Raw genomic sequence first — 15491 nt, 5'->3', positions numbered from 1 at the left:
GTCTCCTTTGAGACAAAGCCCTCCTTTCAAGGGACAGTTCTGACTAGGTCACAGAGCATGTCACCTGCTGGACTGTGGCTATGATGCTGTTTACTGTACAGGATTTCTTGGTTCTCTGCTGACTCCACTTTTTCAAATTGGATCTGACAGCCTTTTAGGGAATGAGCCTGTATGTGAAATCACATTTTCCAGTGTCCCCAGAAGGCTCTTAGGGCACAGACCACACTGAACCACCTCGAGCAAGCTGATGGGGTGGGCAGTGTTGACAGGCTTACCTTGAATTCGTAAGACTCTTCAATGATCACCTCCAGCTTGGTGTGCTCTCCCAGGATGGGGCGCCCCATTTCTGCAATGCGCCTCTCCTCTTCCTCTTTGCTAGTCAGTGGCTGCTTGTCATCATACTCGTCTGGGAAAGGGAAGGCAAGAGTGTGAACAACGCGCTCCTTCAGATTTGCAAGTCCCAGGATCCTGCTATAAGAAAAGCAGGGAGCAAAGATGCCCTAAGGACCAATTAAAAGTCTCTTGGGTGAGATAGGGAGGGTGAGGGACAAAGGGGCAGAGCTTGGTCGATGGGGCAGTGCCACACTGAAGCAGCAGAAGATTGAAATATAGTTCAGTCTCATCTCATGTGAAAGCTCGGATGGGGAAAAGCCATGTTCAGGGCATGTCACTGAGAAGGACCCTGCTGCATATTGTTTATGCCGAGGGAATCATCCAGCTGTTTTCTGTGAAGCTGGCCAGTTTGGCGTTCTGCACACATTTTTTCCAACACGTGACTAAAGGGAAACACAATTAAAAGTCTTAAAGTAACCCTGAGGGAAGTGAGAGTTTGGTCTTTTCCTTTTCTCTTTCTAGATGCATCAGAAAATGCCTCAGGGCCAAAGAGACACGAGAGGGATATTCTGATCTCCTTCGTAGCTTCACGCTTGTCAAGAGTCCCTGTCACAGGTTCAGCTCTGAAACATCCATTTTACATTTTCTGGAGATGGCTGGGCCCCAGTGTGTCCTCTCGGGTGCAAAGGTGAAATGTATTAGGAAAGCTCTGACCATGTTAATCTTAAAGCAAACAGAGAGGGCGAGGGTGAGGCCTTTGGGGAGCTAATATTCACTCTGTGGGAATGATTACTTCCAGAAGCACCAAGTAAGCTCTCATTCTAGGAGAGGCAGGGGGTGGAGGGTTCTCAGGAAAGAGTCTGTTGATGAGGAGGACCTCACAGTTACCTCTCTCTGCATGGTAGTCATTGGGATAAATCCCAGACTGACAAGGCCAAGCATCTGTGGAGGGCAAACACTTGTAATCACCCTTGACCTTCAGGTCCAGGATGCTGGGAAATGATAGGCTACTTCCTCAGAGCCCAGTGAAGCACTCATATCCAGGGAGACAGAGGTGTTGCTATGGAAAAACCTCCACTCCGATGCTCTCGCCTCCAGGATATCTGGGCAATTGCCTGTAAGTGGAGTCTGTTGTCTGAGTCATCCAGACTGAGAAGGGCTGACCTTTTTGTTCAGGCGTCCTGACCTGCCTTTTGCATTTAGACATCAGTATCAGCAGGGGTTCGTACCTTCTATTTCCTGCACAGACACAGCTTCCTCTCTGCTCTGGGACCCTGTGGCTATAGTTGGTTCTATTTATTGATCTAGCAATGGTTTTAAGGGATGATTTTTGGCCAGCAGTCTACTGTGAGGACTGGGGTTGGGGGGTAGAGGGGCTGGAAGTATAGCTAGCACCTTTGATTTCACGTGTCAGAAGGAATGGATGGCAGAAGCAGAGTGTATCTGCTAACACATTCTTTAGCATGCACTTAGTAATGTATTCTAAAATAATGCATTTAAAATCCCCAGTGGTCTTTAATCCCACCAAATCAAAGGAAAACGAAAATGAGTTATTTGGTCTGTTGAGAAGCTGTTGAATACGAGCAAAGGCAAAGCAGATAGAAAAGGAGATTAATTTTAACTGTAAGAGTGGCAAGGGATTTTATACAAGAATTGGGAAGCTATAAATCAAGGAGAGACAAGGGGTAGAGTCTCCAAGACTACCTTCTGAAATCCTGTGTTTTTCAGTCAAGGGATTGGTGGCCATGTGTGAAGTCAGTTTACCTAGTGTTCAAATCAATCATAGCTTGATTCTTCACTGCTTTCTGATCATTGGGCCCATGACAATGTCACTGGCTCTTCAGGTTGATTTTATTTGTGCCTTTGTCCAACTCTCTGACATACCCTGAATAGTAAATGACTTCCCCCAAGAGAAATATTGCCACTTAGATATCTATTTGAAGTGCAAAGCTATGTGTGGGAGAATATTTATTGTGGCCATCACTTCTGTGATGTTCTTAGAAACTATAAGTTGTTTTGAATGGGGCTCAAGGTAATCTAGATAGAAAACATATAGTGGTTAGGGAGAAAATATCATGTACTGGGATTGTTCATGGAAACATCTCACAGAATGAAGCAGATCCAGAAAATGGTGAAAAATAATATGGGTATGGCAGCGAATGAAATTGAATCCATCCTATGAATGAAAAGGTGCCCCCAAATCCTTCAGTCTTTCTGGTCAGCAACAAGTACATGGTTTGACACTCTCAGGTCTATAACTGCTTCCCAACATCTGGCTTTCTTTCGTTTAAGATAAAATAGTTTATAGGCGCAGAATGCTTGACTAGCCAGAATTTAATGGCATTCTCTTCATTGTAAAAATAATTAGCTTATTTTCCACTTATGACAAAAATCTTACTAGATTTTTTTAATTAAGTAAAAGACAAGGTAATTTTAAAAATATCACGGGATGTACATTATAATTTGGTTAGTATTTAACCTTCACAAAAATCTCATAAGAAGCTGAAATGTGGACATCTTGTCTAAACAGGTTTGATCTTCACATAAAGAAATGGTAGGGAGCTTGTTTCTATTTCTTGCTAAATTCTCTTTCCAAAGCATGGGCTTACCCATCATGCAATTACCAAGAAATACTCCTACACCTTCATCTACTTATATTTAAGGCCCTTCTTCCATTAGTATGCCAACTGACAACTGGGATTTAGTAAATATCACTCAATTCTTTAATATCTACTGCGTGTTGAATGGTTTCATGTGGCTTTGGGATTATTTTAAATTATCTTTACATACACATAGCTAGTCTGTAGGTTTGCAGAGCTAGGGTACGCCTCAGCACTCTTTGGGCTGTCTTTGCTTATGTCTAGTACAATGGATGGAATGCTGAAAAATTACTCAAGTATTTGTTATGAGATTCTTCAAGTTACCGTTAGTAATATTTTTCATCTGCTCATTTTTTTAAAATAAAAAGACCATCCATTATTTAAACACATGGTATTGTCCTCTTAGAATATATCAGCACGGACCCAGTCCTCCTCTTTCTTCAGCTATCTTCCAGAAACTTCTGGTTTAGTGGGAAAAGAGGCAAATGAATGAAGAACCAGAATCAGTGTGGCGGTGACTGAGGGACCAGTGTGGGGAGAATTTTTCTTTCTGCCTACAGAAGTCATGGATAAGTATCAGGAAAGAGGATTAATTTGAAGCTATCTTTGAAGCATGTAGAGAGCTTTCCAGGTGATTATGATGGCAAGGATGACTAGGAGGTGCAGAGATGAGTGGTCATAGTTTGGACATGGACACAGCATCATGGAAAGGTCAGGGCTATTTTCATTTGATGAGTTAATATGTACATCTAAGAGATTGTTACAGTTGTGTAGTTGAGAGGTGGCAAGTGGATAAATCCTATGGCTGATCTACAACAGTACTGTTATATTAGCAGTAGAGTTGGTTTTTTAATTTTTTAATTTTTTGAGACAGGGTTTCTCTGTGTAGCTTTGTCCTGTCCTAGAACTCACTCTGTAGACCAGGCTGGCCTTGAAATCACAGAGATCTGCCTGCCTTTGCCTCCCAAATGCTAGAATTAAAGGTGTGTGCCACCACCACCTAGTCGATGTAGAGATTTATGGTGACAAAGAAAAGAGCTGAACCTTTCCCCCCCAGTGTTCTCCTTAGGTGTGGCTTTATTAAACAGGGAAATGGTTAACACCAGTTTTTAGCATCGATTACTATATTTGTTTCTTTTTCTCTTTTGACAAATGGATCAAAGCAGATTACTTCTTTGTAGCCTAGGTCACTTTATTTCCTTGCCTATATAGAGTGACAACACAATGGAGTCTGAGTTCCATTTCTTAGAGCAAATTAATTCTCTGTGTGCAGCTCTGGGCCTCTTTGTCTCTCTTGATGCACATGTGTATACTGGTAAAGCTCACCAGTTGTTGACCCTGTGCATTATCAGCAACCATAGCTACAAGCTGGTGTTGCATGGACACAGAGGTCCCTGGGATAAAATCACCAGGGTGGGGTTATTGTCCTTTACAGTGATTGATGTCTATAAACAACAAAAATCATTAGCTTTAGGTACGTGAGTTCTCAAAGTAGATGGAATTTTGTAAAACTGCTTCTAATGCTTCCTGGTTGACGCTGAACCTTGAAGTAGCATCGTAGTGATGAAGGGGGGAGGGGAGATACTCCTTTTAGAGGGCACTCTCACCCACATGGCCCGTTCAGTGCAGAGGTCTGTCAAGGCGCCAGTGTCCTAGTTGTCTTTTTGTTGTTACTTTGTCTTAGTACCAAAAAACAATATAGGCCTTAGAAGGTGGGGAAAAGGCTGGCGGTGGGAAAACCTTCTCAGGATTATTTTGATAACAGGCCACTTGACAATGTTTCAGCCCCTGCTGGCCTCTCTGATTAGAACCCAGGAAGATTTTTATTTTTAGGGATCTTTTAGGAGGAAAATTGGTAGGGGGAGCTGAGAAATGTGATTGTTGGGTGGAGATATGGTTTGTGAGGGTGAGGGGGACCCTCAGGGTCAGGCAGAGGTACTTCCACCGCGAGGTCAGTGATGGGCAACAGTGATGACTGAAGGAGGAGGTACTGTTGTCCTCAGCAACTGACTCCACACCAGGAGTTGACTAGGCATCCACACTGTGATGCCTCACAGAACCAGGGGGGCTGCGTGATCCTCGGGCAGCCCTGTCAGCATCCCTTTGTTTCTTTGTACACCAGGAAAGGCACAATTCTGGTGGAAAACACACCCGTTTTGGTCGTGCTTTCTTTTTCTTAAGAATTTTCATTACACTTAGATATAAAACTTACATGTAAAAGAGATATTTGCAAGAAATTTGAAACATATTAAAATCTGAGAGAAAGAAGGCATTGATTGGATCAAACTCTCTGTAGGTCCATATTATCTCTCTCTACTGCCCTTGATTCTTCATCACTCACAGTATCCCAGGTGTCAGAGGAGTCACTCATCAATCGGCATTATCTCAGAAGACCCAGGGAAGGCCATCTATGATTCTAATAAAGCATATACCTGAAGGCTGTGGCTCTCAAGGGCCACAGTAAAACGAGTACCTGAAATGCTGATTACAGTGGAGGGAAGCAGGTGGTCTCTAGCTTGAACCTTCCTGAAGAGAGGCTGGCCTAGCAAAAGGACAGGCAGAAAATCAGCAGGATGGATCAAATTGCTTAGCTCTCAGTGCCTTTTGAAATTAGTAAGCAAAACCAGCACCTAGACGCACACACTGCAAGCCATGTTAGTGTGGCTGGTTACAGGTCACCCCCTGTAGGCCACAAGGGGGAGTTCTGGTGGTTACCAATAGAGATTGCCACCCACTAATGGGAGGTAAATGGTCCATAAGACAAACCCAATCATGCTTGATTAAGTTTGGTGGATGAGAAAACGAATCTCTTTCCTTGGGGTGAGAGGTGCAATCAGCATAGCAAGAGTTTGAAATGGATGAGCCAGGTCCTTCAATAACTGGTTCCAGAGGCATCATAAGACAACAGAAAGCACTTGGCATAATGACTTGTGTTCTAATTTTTGAAGCCAATTGGTGCCATCGGTATAGTAGGCCATCTTTTCCATTTTCCCACATATAAATGCAGGTAGTATCTACTCCGTTTCTGTCACACGTTTCTTTGAAGTTCAGGGAATACAGAACCCTTATGAAGGTGCTCACTACATCCATTTCCTGTGCAGACTGGAAAGCATCATTTATGTTTCCATGGAATAAGGACAAGTCATTATTCCCCAGCAGATCCATTAACCAGGCCTCAGACTTTCACTGTTCTTGTCCAGGTGGTTGCAAGGTCCACCTTGTCTTCATCTACAAAGAGCTACCAAGAACAAAACTGAGACTCTGGAGACTTGGACTCAGGGCCAGCCCTGCCACTTGTTTTCTACTTAAATATGAGCAAGGAATTCTGCCTCTTGGAGATGCAGCTTTCTTGTCTGTAAAAATGAGGCAACTTTGATGGAGGGGCTTTACCCCTCTAACCCATACGTTGGAGCGGTGGAAGTGTTCTCAAGTGTCAGCAGTCTCAAAGTTTGGCCCATTTAAATAGACATGCATCTGAAGTCTGTTACACGACCACAGAATGATCAGAAGAGCAATATTAAGGACATATATTGAATGCCATAAAATTTTAGGGAGAGCTATAGCTGCAAGTCTTAGAAGTTTTAGGGGAAATACAACTCTCCAGATTTAGTCAGGATACTGAATCTTATTTAAAGTTATCTCTACCTATGTAATCTAATTTTCCCTTTGGGGCATTTTCCTTTATGCATTCTTTGACTGCCATTCATAATGATTGTTCTTTATGAGATATAGTTATATAGATTGATAAAGGGCCCAATGTATAATGTAAAGATAAAGAGAGAAGGAAATGGTTCGTACTATAGGACCAGCCAAATGACAGGGCTAGTGGTGGGATAATCACCAAAGGGCCTTTCAATCAGAGTCGAAAATGTGGCTGTCAGCATCTTGGATGAGGTATCCAAGGTTAATCTTTTTGAACCTTTTTTTTTCCTGTAAGTGTGCACAATAAAGTCTAAGAGAACGGGGATAAAATAATAGTCATTATAAACTCTAATGAGTTATAATGTTATCATAAAACCATAAGTCAGAGGGCACGAGTTCATAGGTTTAAACACAGGTCATTTGGTAAGACAAGGGCTAGAACAGCAGGTGGAGATTTGCAAATTTCAAAGGCACCTCCAGCATTCAATGTCTATTACTAACAAGGGCTCAACTATTGGTGTGAGGCTGTGGACCAAACGGGTTTTTTTTTTTTCATTTCCATATATACTTTTTCTAAATTCCACATCTGTACTCATCCATGCAAGTTCACGTAAAACCTGCAGGCTAACTCCAAAGGCTACATTAATTCTTCTCTTCCTCCTTGTCCCTCAAAGCCTTGACTTCAAAGTTTCAATGTGACTTCAAAGAGGACTCTCTAGGCCTTGTTGCCGCTGCTCACTGTGCAGACCTAAGTTGCAGAAATTTCTTAGAGGCATCAGTAGCAATACTGAACCCTGGTATTTCTGGTTTTATGGGAGAAGGAGAATATGAAATTAGACAGTATCCAGATAAGTAGCAGTTAGGCCAATGTAGAAATTTCTAGAGAGTTCTGGAATAATCCTCCCATTCTAACCGCATTGATTTATGTATTGGGAGATGTCAACAATGAAAGGACTTCTTATTTTGGCCAAAGTTCCAGCTATAGCGAGGACACAGGGAACTACTCATATTGTAGAAGCTTTTAGAGAAAGAGATTGCATCATGTTGGATGCAGGATGCAGCCAAGGCAGGAAATGCTGACATGAGGGATATGGAAAGCTATGGGTAGGATCTGTAAGAAAAGAAAATGAGGATCCTACTGACTGAGATACTGCAAGGGAGGGTGGTTCAAGTGGCATGAAAAGAAAGCCTTAGAAATGAAATCCTCGCATGTATAATGCAAGATGGCCAAAGACATACATGCACTCTGGACTGAAACTGTGTAGAGTCTCGCCAGGTTGCATAGAGTGTAAGGAACAGCTATTTGATGTGCTATTTCTAGAGACTATGGTTTCTTTAGAAAGACAATCCACAGCACCATTTTTCTACCATTTTCTGTATATATCTGGCCAATTCCTGGAGGGCCGAATCTGGAAACTCTGACTTGGGAGAGGCTCGGCTGAGTCAGATTCAGGGATTTCTGTAAGGAGACTACCATGTTTAACATTTTAAGTATTTCTAATTTCTGTGTCTCTGAGAGTCTACAAGTAATTCTGTCATTTGCGGGTGTCTAGAGACTAGTAGGGGGCAGTCATCCATACAGAACTGCCATACATAGAAAGTTCTGCTGTGGGCAGAGCCACCCTGGCACTCAGTGTTCATGACTTAATACTAACAGAGGTTGATATCAACTCCAAGCCTATCATAGTGTCTTCATGACTAGAAATCTTGATAATATTCCCTTCAAATATTTTTTTCTAGTTTTCTGATTTACTATTTGCGCAATACATTGGAAAATTTTGGTATTTGTCTCACATATTACAAAAGGCCATCTAAGTGGGTCGCTAGAGACATTTTCAACCTGCAACTTCGGGCAAGTTTGAGCCATTACTGGGTAATCACCCTTCCCCTCTAAATCTGCAGGAATGATCCTGAAAAGGTGAGAAGGTACGCAGGGCGGAAAGACACTGCCCTTAGGAAAGATTTCCACCTGTGCACAAGGAACTAGCTTTGGAGATGGCAGAATTTTGAAATTAAAGATTTCAAGCTTTCTTACTGGGATCTTGAATGCTTATGTATGGCTTTGTAAGGCACCTCAAATAGCAGAGAGAGTTGTTGTTACCATGCTATTAGTACTAAGCAAAGTGATCAAAGAAGGGCTTGGATTGTTATCCTCTTCTGATGTGACATCATCTATCTACTTTTAGGATCCTGTTGATCCTGAGCCATGAACTTTGTGTGGTTGTCATATCCACCATCGGGAACCAGCAATCCTGTCTTTCTTATTCTGGTACACTGTGTAGCATCTATCAGAGTATATGGCAAATTCTTGGTGCTATGAGGGTACCTGTAGATTAGTTCCAAAATATAAACAGTTAGAGGCCGTCCCTGTAAGTTTTCTTACAAATAAATATGACACCATACACACACACACACACACACACACACAGGCTGTTGTTAATGTGTAAAACCAACCAAAGGATAGTAAGGGGCACACTTAAATAGTAATTCAGGTTACATTTGGTTTGGTGTTTAGGTTATCTGGGCAAAAGTAAGAACTTTTAAAAGGCATTATCTTACCATACAGGTATTTTCCTTCATTAAAAAGAAATAAAACAAGAAAATAATTTTTAAAAACTGTATTATGTTGACATTGACAGAAAAACTATAATTAGGTGGTATTAGACTTGAAAAATTCATACCTGTTAATGTGAAGCCACCTAAAAGAGAAAAAAAGAAAAGAAATGTCATAATTTAATTTACATTACAAATAACAAGTACTAGTGACATTATGATGCTTGATAACCCACTTGACTTATGAAAATCTGCCAGATTTATAATTAAGAAGAATATTAAAAGTTCAGTCATAACTGAACACATTCTCTCAAGACTATGCAATTTAGTGCATGATTGTAGTTCTTGTGAAATACCCGAGGAATCACTGGCCCTCTAAAATGTCTATATACATTAAATTAAAAATGTAATATGAATGGTTTGGCTTCAACTAAAATGAGGCCAACATTCTTAAACAAAAATCTGGCCAGTCCACAGACAGAGATAATAATCCAGAGTTACAGTATCATCTCAGAGAAGTGGAAAACAAGCTATAAAAATGGAAAGGAAAAGCAAGAAATGAAATGCTTACCAAGCTCACTCAACAACCCGGCTGTGAAGGAAACAGACAGAGACAAACACAGAATAAGAGAACAAATGAATAATGAAAGAGGAATATTAGCAGAAAGAAATCCAGGCAGTTTTTGGTAGACTGGGGGAAACCATCCCTTAAAAAATGTGTGCACCCCTATTGAATGCAATGTTGGGGACATTTCCAAACAAATGACCCCAATAGGAATATTTCTGTGTGATTGAAAAAAATCACCTTATATTTTTATTATATGTCTCTATGTATCTCATAAGATATTTTTCCCACAGTTGTTAGCAAACAGTGCATACAAAATCTAGTGGGAATATTGGAGACGGTAATCTTTAACTCGGTTTGGGTTGGGTCTCTTCCAATAAATACCACCTGAGGGCTAATATATCAAATGCTTGGAAGTTGTTAGTGACTAAAGACCTCAATTTCCTCTTAACAGGTAAAAGTCCCCAGAAAAATCCGTCATATTGCCCTCCTGGAAGATTTTGACCTGGGTAAAGATCTCTCTGCATATTTTACTTAGAAGATATTTTGACTCCTTCAAAATCGGGTACACTCTTTAAATTCTCAAGTCCTAAGAAGCCCTAAATAGACATTTATTTGTGTGCCTTTGTCAGTAACTTGTACATGTTAGTAAGCTGACCTGGATGCTTTCTACTGGACATAGAACTCCAGAGGAGTTGACAGAGTGAGGAATGTGGGCCCATCTATAATGTAGCTGTTTAGATTATATTCTTTAAGTACAACTGGGACGATAGCACTTTAATTTTAATAAAAGTTAATCTGCTATGCAAGTCAAATTAAAGACTTCAGGAACTGTCTACAGGAATATTCCAAGTGCCTGTTTTCAGCCCAGTTTCCCCTGTATATTGGTAGTGGATGCAGAAGGAACCTAGGCAAATGATGTCGGTAAGCTTATTCATACTGAGAAAAATTCATTTGGCAGGTATAAAACAGGACAGCACCATCAAGGAATTTTAATTTGTGTTAATATGAGGGCATATTATACTAAAATGACAATCAAAAGAGCTGATGCCAAGACACTCTTCCTTGAGATAAAAGACAGCTCTTTGGAAGCACACATTCAGAACTAAGTGCTTCTTACCAGATGCTAACGAGGCATCTTTGATCCCATCTTAAGAAGACATAGTTGTTTTGAAGTCTCTTTTCTTTCTGTTTACTGACTATGGGACTTATTAAATGAGTTGCATTAAAATGACTCCCAAGTGATTCTTTTTCCATTACTTCTGTTGCATTTTGTGCTTAAGTCAAGCATGATAGAAAAAGAACTTTTTTTTTCTCAGATGGACTCTGAGTTCAGTGAGTTCTTGGAATGTGAGATTGTGTTTCTGCAAATGATAAACCTACACAGGAATTGGGCATATAGACTGCATTTCTTGCCCTACATTTAAAAAATTAAATGAAATTCTCCTTTTCTATTTGAAATTGAGTCTATTAGAAAGTAGGGAATAGTTCAGATCAGAATTGGCTTCTCTTTGCAAATGTTTCTAAAACTGCAAGACCCTACAAAACCTAATTAACAAAAATGTTAAAAAAATCTTATAACTATAAGAATAACACTTCAATTTTTTCTTATTACTATTCATATTAAAATTGTATTAATTCTGTAAGTATCAAAAGATTTTGGAGTATGGGTAGGATTAGTGTAAGTCAGGGTTAAGTGTTTACAAAACTGATCTCATACATATGACTGTGGTCTCATATGTATGGGTCCATTATTTGTTAGAGTTTATTATTATTATTATTGCCACTGAGAGATGATCTTGCTATGTAGTTCAGGCTGCCCTTGAACTTTCTATCTCTCCTCCTTGAATTCCCAAGCACTTGAATCACAGGCATGTGCTATCATGTCTAGCTTTACGGCTAAGTGATGTATTTGATGATACAGAAGATGTCATATCGAAATAAGGACATTAGCATATTGACAGCATGAGTCTTAAGGCTCCTTATTCTTATTAATTGCTTTCTTAAAGGGTGGAGCTGGACAGATTGGCACACACTTCTCAGTACTTTGGAGGTTGAGGCAGGAGGATCAGCTCTAGGCCATCCTCAGCTACATGAGACCTTGTCTCAAAAATAAAAAAAGAAAAAAAAAGCCCTCCCCAAACCAGATTCTCTAAGAAGCCTGATGACTGAATTTTCTGTAATTTCTTATAAGTTACTATTAGATCCATGCACCCTTCATCTGCTTACAAACATTCAGGTGGGCTTGCTTTTCCCTCTACTGTCATTGGCAGGGTATGTCAGCCTTTATTGCTAGCACTTGAAGGGTGAGTGAACCTTTGTAGCTGCGCCTTTAAGTGGCTCTGAAGTGGCAGAAAGCAGAGGGCATTCTCTTATCTCCTCATTCCTGAATGACAGAAATTCTTTCAGGATTTGTTAATATTTAGCAACTCTGGTGGCAATCAAGGTTAGTCAGTCCTTCCTGGAGAAAATGGGAATTGCTTGGTGAACTTCTAAGGGAAGGGGAAAGAAGCCGCTAAGCTTAGAGGCAATGGAGTTTAGTACTGGAAGCCGAGGAAGAGGAGAGAGCCCAGTGTGAGAGCAGGGAGACAAGAGAGGGAGAAGAGTACACTTTCTCGCTGGTATGTCTGTGTATACTCTCACACCTTTCATTCCTCTTCTTATCCATTTTGGCTCCTCAAGCACAAGGGAGAAACTGCACTCTTTCTCATATTCCTCACGATCAAATATTCTAATGGTAATGATCTTCCTGTGGGGACACAAGACAAAGGCAAAACAAATGGTTGGAGTCACACACTCATGCTCTAGACGTCCACCAAGCCGAATGTTATGATGTTACGGAGAGAGAACTGGCAGCACATGACCTTCAGGCGTATGTAAAAGGGCATCTTGGTTGCTCTGCACTGGTCTCCCCTGAGGTTTCTGTGGGAATGGATTGCTTGCATAAATCCACCTGCTTCTTCCACAACTAAGAAAGCTGGCTTAGAATTTGGACATGGCAGAGTATCTGTGCCAGTTTCCTCAGCTTGGGAGGCCTGATTGATTTTTTGCTCAAAATTAACTTTCAGACTTGCACGGTGCACAGTGGCCATAACTGGCTCATGGAGCTACAGTTCTGGCCAGCTGCTGCCAGCGTGAGCGCTATGCCCTGTTACATGCGTGCGGAGGTATGTGTGCATTGGCGGTCATGTTCTGAAGAATGCAGGCGTCCAGGGAGGCACAGGCAGCAGAAGCTGTTGGACTCAGTCCTGGAGCTGCTCCCCCACCTTTCTTCTCACTCATCTCCACCAGGCGGGGCTCTCCGAGCTCAATGTAGAAGGTCTTGTTTTTCTCATACTCCTCATCATCAATTACCTTGACTTCAATTGTTTTGCTGAAATAGAGAAGAACAGAAATTGACGAACAGGGGAAGAGGCATGCAAAGGAACATAGGCAGGAGGAAAGCAAGGTTAGAGAAGTCACCGAGAACATAGTTCCTCGCCCAGGGCCACAGAATGAACTTGGGCAAAGCACAGTTGTCAACATGAGTAAGCTTGTCATTGGCATGAGAAAGAAAAGCAGAAAAACTGATTCTAGTAAGAAAAGAAAAAAAAATGCTTATTAAAGTATTGAAATCTTGTGTTGTCTTAGCTGTGTCCTGAAAGCCAGTGCTTTAGAGCAAAGTAATACATTACAACAGGGCCCGTGAGAAGTTCCCATGGCTAAGGCACCCAGTCTGGTGACGAGTTCTACCCGTGGAAACCACCTGCTAGAAGGAGAGAACTGACTTCCGCAAGTTGTCCCCCGACCTTCACCCATTTGCCATGGCAGGTACACCTCCATACATACATATCCACACGCCTCCAACATACACACAAATAAAAAGGGAATAAAAACACGATACAATAGTAACAGACATGTTATCCTAAGTGGTGGGGTAATTTTCCCTTTCTCTGTGTTTTACTTTATTTCCAAGCATTATATTTTAAAAATTTTTGCTGCATTTATGACATAATTACATTATTTTCTCTCTTCCTTCTCCTTCCTCCAGACTCTCCCATATACTTCTCTTTTCTTAAAAAAAAAAAGTCATGGTCTCCTTTTCCATGTATAACATGTGATTATACATATATAATATAATATATAATATAATATACACATACATACATTCTCATGTATATGTACATGTGTTTTCATTATATTTAATGTATAGTCTTAAATATGGAAAGACATCCTGCTCAATCTGCATAATGTTACTTGCACATATAACTTTTCAGGGATGTTCGTTTGCTATTAGGCAACCAATTGGTGTGCTCCCTTGTGTAATATTTTATCATTACATTTTATTTTGATTAACATAATATATGTGTAAAAGCATTACAGAAGAGAATAGAATCTCTTCTATCTTTCTCCCTGGTATCTTCTGATCTAACTTGTTTAAGTTCCTTGGAAGTTGTTCACGTTTTGTTTACATTCCTAAAGATGGAAACTATTTCACACAACTGTGTCAAATGTGTGGTGGCAGGGAGGGGACAACTGCTTATGTAATTATTTTCATCCCGTGCCAAGCTGAATTTCAACTTTCATTAAACTATGGCATTTATATTTTTTTCAACTTCATAAATACATTGTGGTGTTTCACGGAGAATTAGTGCTGCAATCCAGCCTTCAGAAATGTATGCCCTATGGTCCTATGGCTCTGAATGATTGATGAGTAGACAGGACAAGTGCAAATATTATGCAAATCTAAACTTCTCTAATGATACCAGACATAACTCTTGTTGAATCTGAAAATAGATTATTCTAATATTACCTTTTAACTAACAAACTTTAAGCGTGGTATATATTACAATTTACCCAGAGCCTCCTAAATACTGATTTAACAAGATTTTGAAAATAACATTTACTAAGACAATATCTGATTAAAGTTTGTGAAACAATAGGTTTACATAAACAGAAAGTTTTAGTGATATGGAGATTCTTTAATTTTGGTAACATTTTCTGAGTCTTTTAGAAAGAGGTGTGTCCACAATCTTGCTTTTAGTTCATTGATGAAATCTGCCAGGTTTCACTTAGGTACAGGCTTTCTAATGATCATTTGTCCTTTTATCCTAGCATGAAGAAAAGAATAAAGAAGTTCTCCGAATTTCCCAGCCCCTTGTTCCAAATGTCTAACTCTTCCTTTGTAGGTTCAACATTGTGAAACTGAGACCAGACCTTGGAGCCTCGTATTGTCCTTCCCTTTCCCAGCTACAGAACATGATGACGCTTGCATCCCAATTTATCCGTCTCGAGAAGCCAGGGCTCATTTGTGTTCCAAAGACCACAGCGGGTGAACAGCTAGAAATGACTCTTGTTAACAATACTCTCTTTCAGTGTAGATATTAATAAAACTATCAAGAGTATGGTATATATACATATACACACAGCTCCTGCCTAATTTTTAGAGCATGTTTCTAGATTCCACCTATTTAATATATATTACATATGTGTATGTGTGTGTGTATACAAACCTGGCACTTGAGAAGTTCCCAGGAACCCACTGGATGACCCCTGGTAAGACCCTAAGCAATAGTGGAGAGGGTGCCCAAACTGGCCTTGTCTTGTAATCAGATAAATGACTATCTTAAACCTCATCATAGAACTTTCATCCAGCAACTGATGGAAGCAGAAGCAGAGACCCATAGCAGAGTACTGGGCTGAGCTCCCAAAGTCCTGTTGAAGAGTGGGAGGAATGAGAAAAAGAGCAAAGAAGTCAAGACCGTGATGGGAATACCCGCTGAAACAGCTTACCTGAGCTAATGGGTGTCCACCAACTC

General features: G+C 40.6%; 1 protein-coding gene across 11 annotated transcripts in view; it reads right to left on the bottom strand.

The window, feature by feature from the left end:
* Slc8a1 (solute carrier family 8 member A1) overlaps positions 1-15491 on the bottom strand; it is a 299892-nt gene that overhangs the window by 50943 nt on the left and 233458 nt on the right. For 3 of the 11 annotated variants that reach the window (XM_026785858.1, XM_013351349.2, XM_026785859.1), the window contains exons 3-7: positions 12960-13066; positions 9700-9720; positions 9257-9274; positions 5407-5475; positions 276-406 (exon numbers count right to left, since the gene is read on the bottom strand). In XM_026785858.1, the coding sequence (XP_026641659.1) occupies positions 276-406; positions 5407-5475; positions 9257-9274; positions 9700-9720; positions 12960-13066 (346 nt within the window). Of the gene's footprint in view, positions 1-275; positions 407-5406; positions 5476-9256; positions 9275-9699; positions 9721-12338; positions 12437-12959; positions 13067-15491 lie in introns of those variants that run through there. The other 8 variants (XM_013351351.2, XM_026785861.1, XM_013351350.2 and 5 more) reach the window with 5 other exon arrangements.

The sequence above is a fragment of the Microtus ochrogaster genome, linkage group LG3 (genome assembly GCF_000317375.1).
Source record: "Microtus ochrogaster isolate Prairie Vole_2 linkage group LG3, MicOch1.0, whole genome shotgun sequence".
NCBI classification, from domain to species: domain Eukaryota; kingdom Metazoa; phylum Chordata; class Mammalia; order Rodentia; family Cricetidae; genus Microtus; species Microtus ochrogaster.
This window is presented reverse-complemented; position numbering and strand designations above follow the sequence as displayed.